General features: G+C 39.5%; 1 protein-coding gene across 4 annotated transcripts in view; it reads left to right on the top strand.

The window, feature by feature from the left end:
- Positions 1 to 7,285, top strand: part of LOC110443309 — a 365,314-nt gene that overhangs the window by 336,905 nt on the left and 21,124 nt on the right. For all 4 annotated transcript variants that reach the window (XM_021487458.1, XM_021487457.1, XM_021487459.1 and 1 more), the window contains 6 exons: positions 348 to 521; positions 3,290 to 3,409; positions 3,975 to 4,440; positions 4,743 to 4,869; positions 6,348 to 6,432; positions 7,102 to 7,266. In XM_021487458.1, the coding sequence (XP_021343133.1) occupies positions 348 to 521; positions 3,290 to 3,409; positions 3,975 to 4,440; positions 4,743 to 4,869; positions 6,348 to 6,432; positions 7,102 to 7,266 (1,137 nt within the window). The remainder of the gene's footprint in view (positions 1 to 347; positions 522 to 3,289; positions 3,410 to 3,974; positions 4,441 to 4,742; positions 4,870 to 6,347; positions 6,433 to 7,101; positions 7,267 to 7,285) is intronic.

Below are 7,285 nucleotides of genomic sequence, written 5' to 3'. Positions count from 1 at the left end.
GGGGGGTTGGTTGGTCTCTAATAATTTGTTGCTGAGGAGATAAGATCAAAAAGTTTTGAGTCTCCAGTCAATTGTTCCAATTATACAATGTAATTTATAAGTCCAGCTGTTCCCCAGAATGACATGTAGAGAGTTGTTTCCTTTATTTATTGTCCTCAAAGTAGAAAGAAATGGGTCAATTCCTTGTTATGATAATGCTCATGAATCTCGAAATAATGTCAATATTTGTTTTGTTGAAAAACATCTTTCTAATCATGTGTAAGAATGAAAAATAGCCACAAGAATTATTATAATAATTAAGCTTAAAGTTTTACATATCAATCAGTGTGGTAGTTTACTTGTTATAGGTATTCTGGGCTAAGGGCACACAGTACATGGCCGACCACCACCTGTGGACGTCGCTGTTTACCCATCCATCCCCAAGTCACTTCACTCGCACACAGCGTCTCACCTGCTGTCTCACTCTGCTCATGATGTACATGTGTCTCAATGCCATGTGGTATAAACAGGCACCTTCAGAGGTAGGTCTACATGTACATATGTCTGAATGCCATGTGGTATAAATGGGAACATTCAGAGGTAGGTATTCATGTATATGCGTCTCGATGCCATGTGGTATAAACAGGAACCTCCAGAGGTAGGGATACATGTACATGGGTCTCAATGCCATGTGGCATAAATGGGCACCTCCCGAGCTAGGTATACATGTACCTGTGTCTCAATGCCTTGTGGTATAAATGGGAACATTCAGAGGTAGGTATTCATGTATATGAGTCTCAATGCCATGTGGCATAAATGGGCACCTCCCGAGCTAGGTATACATGTACGTGTGTCTCAATGCCATGCGGTATAAACAGGCACCTTCAGAAGTAGGTATACATGTAAATATGTCTCAATGCCATGCGGTATAAATGGGCACCTTCAGAAGTAGGTATACATGTAAATATGTCTCAATGCCATGCGGTATAAACGGGCACCTCCCGAGGTAGGTATACATGGATATGCGTCTCAATGCCATGTAGTATAAACGGGCACCCCAACAGGTAGGTATACATGTACCTGTGTCTCACTGCCCTGTGGGATAAATGGGCACCTTCAGAAGTAGGTATACATGTATACGTGTCTCAATGCCATGTGATATAAACGGGCACCTTCAGAAGTAGATGTACATAATACTATTGTCTCAATGCCATGCGGTATAAACGGGCACCCCAACAGGTAGGTATACATGTATATGCCTCTCAATGCCATGTGGGTGAAACGGGCACCTTCAGGGGTAGGTATACATGTACATGCGTCTCAATGCCACGTGGTATAAACGGGCGCCTTCAGAGGTAGGTGTACATGTATAAGCGTCTCAATGCCATGTGGGATAAATGGGCACCTTCAGAGCTAGGTATACATGTACCTGTGTCTCACTGCCCTGTGGGATAAATGGGCACCTTTAGAGGTAGGTATACATCTATATGCGTCTCAATTCCATGTGGTATAAACAGGCATTGAGACATATTTACATGTATACCTACCTTTGAAGGTGCCCGTTTATATCACATGGCATTGAGACGCTTATACATGTAAACCTACCTCTGGAGGCGCCCATTTATACCACATGGGCACCTCCAGAGCTAGGTATACATGTACCTGTGTCTCACTGCCCTGTGGGATAAATGGGCACCTTCAGAGGCAGGAATACATGTATATGCGTCTCAACGCCATGTGGTATAAAGGGGCACCTCCAGAGGTCGGTATACATGTACATGCGTCTCAATGCCACGTGGTATAAACGGGCCCCTTCAGAGGTAGGTATTCATGTATATGCGTCTCAACGCCATGTGGTATAAAGGGGCACCTCCAGAGGTAGGAATACATGTATATGCGCCTCAATGCCATGTGGGTGAAACGGGCACCTTCAAAGGTAGGTATACATGGACATATGTCTCAATGCCAGGTGGTATAAATGGGCACCTTCAGAGCTAGGTATACATGTACCTGTGTCTCAATGCCTTGTGGTATAAATGGGAACCTCCAGAGGTAGGGATACATGTACATGGGTCTCAATGCCATGTCGTATAAATGGGCACCTTCATAGGTAGGTATACATGGACATATGTCTCAATGCAATGTGGTATAAACAGGCACCTCCAGAGGTCGGTATACATGTATATGCCTCTCAATGCCATGTGGCATAAATGGGCACCTCCCGAGCTAGGTATACATGTACATTTGTCTCAATGCCATGCGGTATAAACAGGCACCTTCAGAAGTAGGTATACATGTAAATATGTCTCAATGCCAGGTGGTATAAATGGGCCCCTCCAGAGGTAGGTATACGTGTACATATGTCTCAATGCGATGTTGTATCAACGGGTACCTTCAGAGGTAGGGATACATGTACATGGGTCTCAATGCCATGTAGTATAAATGGGCACCTTCATAGGTAGGTATACATGTACGGATGTCTCAATGCCATGGGGTATAAACAGGCACATCCAGAGGTAGGTATCCATGTATATGCGTCTCAACGCCATGTGGTATAAATGGGCACCTCCAGAGCTAGGTATACATGTATATGTGTCTCAATGCCATGTGGTATAAATGGGCACCTCCAGAGGTAGGTATACATGTATATGTGTCTCAATGCCATGTGGTATAAACGGGCACCTTCAGAGGTAGGTATACATGTACATATGTCTCAATGCCATGTGGTATAAATGGGCACCTTCAGAAGTAGATGTACATAATACTATAGGTTCAATGTTATACAAATGATCCTGTATGTTGATCCTTCATTTTCTTGTAAACCCAGCATTCTGATGGTCATCTTTCAAATCCAAGGGCTTGGATCAAATAAATCGTGTGGCAGCGTAACTATAAAATGAACAGACTTTAAAGTTGGGTTTAGCTCCTCTGTAGTCTTCCAACGACAGGAGTAAGCCTAACAATCGGGCAGGTTTTTATACCTAAAACCAATCGTATAGCCTATTTAGGGAGATTTTGATTTTGTCTTGACATATTCCAAAGTTGAAGAGAAGATATTTGTATCTTGAGCAGAACACCTCGGTTTCAAAGATGTCTGATGTTGGTATCACTTTGGCATTTCATTGAGGAGTAACTATCCTTTATCATGTTTACCCTTTCACCACTGTAGACCATTATGGACTCATCCAGATGAATGTATGGTAGAGTCTACTCAAGTTACCGAGGGGTGAAAGGGTTTATCTAACTCCCTCATAAGGATAGCATGATGAATAACGTATGTATATTTAACAAAATTATAACTTTATCGTAGGTGAGAGGAGAGTTTGGTTTGTTGGACCTATCACTGCGGAATGTCACAGTTGGTGCCATGTGTTGTGCTGTAGCCATTCCTGTCAACCTCTTTCTGGCCTTACTTTTCCGGAGAAGCAAGGTCAGTTCCGACATGAGCGTGACCTTTATTCTGATATTTAAATAATTAAAGAAGTTACAATCAAAAGAAAAATTTATCAAAAAAGAGTATTGGTATATGATTAAATTAAGGCTATTGCAGGAAAATTGCATAGCTCTGCTCACATGTGTTGCTGTCAATAGATGAGTAATGACTGTTGGGTACCTGTTCACTTTATAAGGCGACGATTCCAGTGAATAGAAAGTGAAAGTCAGAATTGATTTGTTTTCATTTAAAAGTTGGAGAAGTGATCCAAAATAGATTAAAGTTCAAGTTCAAATTCAAATTCAAATTCTTTTATTATTAATAACTTTTCAACGTATCAGTTTACAAAAAAAAACATTTAAATACAGCAACAGACACTGTAATAATGCAGTAGAAAATGAGCAAAATATACAAGGTAGTGACATATTGTTCATCATTACATTATAGACTTTCTTAATTGAATGGTGTTGTATATATATATTTACTTAACATAATTGATTCCTTTAACAGAATGTCAATATGTAACATTTTGGTTCAAATTTATTGACTTTGCTTTCTTCAGAAGCAAAGGTCAACGGGTGAGGTTGACCCAGAGTTGGAAGAGGAAAAAGACAAACACTACCCGAGTGGCAAACCAGACGGTGCCCCCCAAGATGATGATGAGGATTCGGAGGCTGTCCAGCCAGTAATGACCTACAGTATCCTTGACCAGTCTATCTTGAACTGGCCAAGCATTCAGGACTGGGCACAAAAACAGTGGATGAAACGTCAGCACTCCACCATGTCTATAGAGGAAACTACCAGTGGCAAAACCAACGACAACACCCTGCAACAGGGGCAGACAACTCTCACACCCACACATATACTCCATAAGCGAGTAATCGGATCCGAGACTGACCAAGCTTCCAGTGGGTTTGAGGATTCCAACAGCACTGACCCAAGACCGCAAATGACCATCAGTTCCCAGGCCAGTAGTATCAAGAACAAAGCGCCTTCTGTATCCAGTTCTGTCAGTCAAAAGTCGTCAGGTGAGAGGTTCATGCACTTCAAGTATGATGATATAATTGTGTATGATAATATATAATATATAATTTGTAATATAGTAACAAAGTGAAGCACTAGCATAATTAGTTCAGAAGGGAATTTATCAACTCTAATTCAAAACTTCATTTTCAAAGTCATTTTACTGGATTCAAGTAAAAATTGAAGAAACATCATTTTAAGAGATATTGTAGGTATCATTATAAAAAGGAAAAGATGAAAGAAAACTTTGTTTAAGAAATGAAAGAAATAATGAATTTGTAATATTTTGTTTATCTTTTGGTTGAAGTGCTGAGCGCGAGGAAGAACTTTGAGCGGCGTGTGTTCCTGCCATACTGGTTTCAATATGTGGCCTGGACTTTGTGTACAATCATCTGTCTTGGCTGTGCTGTTGTTACGGTTTTGTATGGATTCAGGTACAAAGTATTCACATTTTGGGGTTATTAGACCCCATCATCAAGATACATGTAAAGTTAATGTAACTAAAATAAAACAAACAGATACCTTGTCAACGTCACTGTCACTTAAAATAGAGAAAAAGAATATTTCATTTACAGATGATAATAAAGTTCTGATAGCCCCGTCATAATCACAATAAAAATTCATGTGTGTTGGAAAAGACCACCTACCAATGACATCTGTGTGTCTTTTTAGTGTCCCCCACCAGTTCCCAGGGGGGACTAGAGGTTTGAACTCCATCCTTCCGTCTGAGAAGTTTGTCCGGGACACAACTTCTAAACTTTTCACCTGGAGTAACTAAATTTGATGTACAAGGACATCTTGGGATGGGGGAGTCGGAGTGCAAAAATATGACTTGACCTTTGACCTTTACTTTCATAAATGTTTCTCCGGGCAATATCTTATATCTTCTATTCTATTTTATCTGGAGTAACCAGATTTGGTGTACAAGGACATCTTGGGATGGTGAAGTGCAAAAATTAGGTCACTGTGACCTATGACTTGACCTTTGACCTTTACTTTTGTAAATGTTTCTCTGGGCAATAATTTCTATACAGTACTATTTCACCTGGAGTAACCAGATTTGATGTACAAGGACAATCTTAGGATGGCAGAGAGAGAGAAGTATGTATCAGGATACTTCCCTAACAGTAGGTGCATCCTGACCTAAGATATAGAATATAGAAGTCGCATTACTGGTGGGGGACTATGGATTGACTTACAATACTTTGCCTTGTTTTTCATAATTTAACTTTTTATTTCTCTATATGGCATTCCCACTATTTTTAACCATACCAAATTCAGTTGGCATTCATATAGGCTTGATTGCTATGGACCCATTGTTGACGTTATAATTGTTACATTGGATAACTGCACTGACCCTTCCTAGGCGATGGCTGTTCTATTCATTGAACAAGCATGCATTGTAATTGCTGAATCATAATAAGTGTAATTCAAATTTTTTCTATGAGATGAACAAATTAAAAAAAATTGTAAATATTGAACTGCTATCAGTTGGCAATATGTATTCCAACTGGACAAAGGCAAATCCAATTAGTGCACTTACTTGAATTTGCCTTTATCCAGCTGAATACCAACTAAAAGCAGGTCAATGCTTAACGACCCCCTGTTTAGTACTACCCAGGCTACTGACATCTACCTCACTGCCATTTCCTACTTATGTACTATGCGGGGGCGGTGCTGACGTTGAAGTTTGCATAATTGTCAGTCTGTTTTCACAGCCTAGTTTATTGCAGGTACAATTAAAATTACAAAGCTACAACAGTATTGTCATGAAATTGTTTGCTTTCTGCAGAAATGTAGCTATAACAGCAAAAGTATTCTTTTATTCAATTACTCCATATTTCTATTTCATTATAGGTGAACTTTGCTGTTTTGTATGAAGTTTTAATATTGTGTAATGTTTTCCCGACAGGTTTGGCCAGACCAAGGGTATGATGTGGCTACAATCTCTGTACTTCAGTGCTGTTGTCTGTATCTTCATCTCTCATCCACTTATGGTAAGTCTTTACTTCCAATACAATTCTGTGGTTACAATAATACTGTGAATAAACGACACAGGAAATTCACCCCTGTCAACTTTTCAAAAACTTCAATCAATAGTTTTGGAGACACAACATCCTTTATAAGTTGAAATACCGGTGCAATTTGGATGATTACTGCTGATTACATGTTTTATACGGATTCCTGGCTTATAGCTTATCAAGGAATTCCAACAGAGTGGGGACAACACGCCGAAACATGTCAGCACCATGCTTGAATATACCATCTATAATCTAGATAATGTTGTGTGTCCCTGCTCCGCTGGAAAACTTTGTTAGTTTAAGGAAAAATTGATAAGTTTTTATTCTATATATTTTCAAAAAGATATTAAAATTCAGAATTGAAGCTGTTTTAATTGAGATCTAAAAAATCCTGTTTTGACCGAAAACACAAACACATTTGTTGTTTCCTGTGACATGTAGATTTCTTCACATTGTCAGTTTGATGATTTGTATTGGAATGACATTGTAAGCTTATTTGTATATCTTGTGTAAATATTTTACTTTCGGAAAAATTGCATGGCCTGAAATTTGCTGTATCTGAGAACAAATTATCAAACAAAATGAAAAAACTTGGAGGGGATTGTTGTTGACAAGACATTCAGCCTTGACAATTTCTGTCCACAGATCTGTATAGCAGTAGTTTACACGGCAATAAAATACAGGAACAATCCGTCCATCCTTGACCATTGCGAGGACGGCTACTTTGGGGAGCAGGCTAAGCTGGAGATCTTAAGGAGGAAGAAGGAGAAGGCCAAGGAAATACTGGATGAAAATAAGGAGATAGAGAGGGTTAGTCTTAGATTAGGCT

The sequence above is a fragment of the Mizuhopecten yessoensis genome, unplaced genomic scaffold (genome assembly GCF_002113885.1).
Source record: "Mizuhopecten yessoensis strain PY_sf001 unplaced genomic scaffold, ASM211388v2 scaffold716339, whole genome shotgun sequence".
NCBI lineage: Eukaryota > Metazoa > Mollusca > Bivalvia > Pectinida > Pectinidae > Mizuhopecten > Mizuhopecten yessoensis.
Note: the sequence above shows the minus strand (reverse complement) of the source record. Positions and strands in the feature narration are given on the sequence as shown.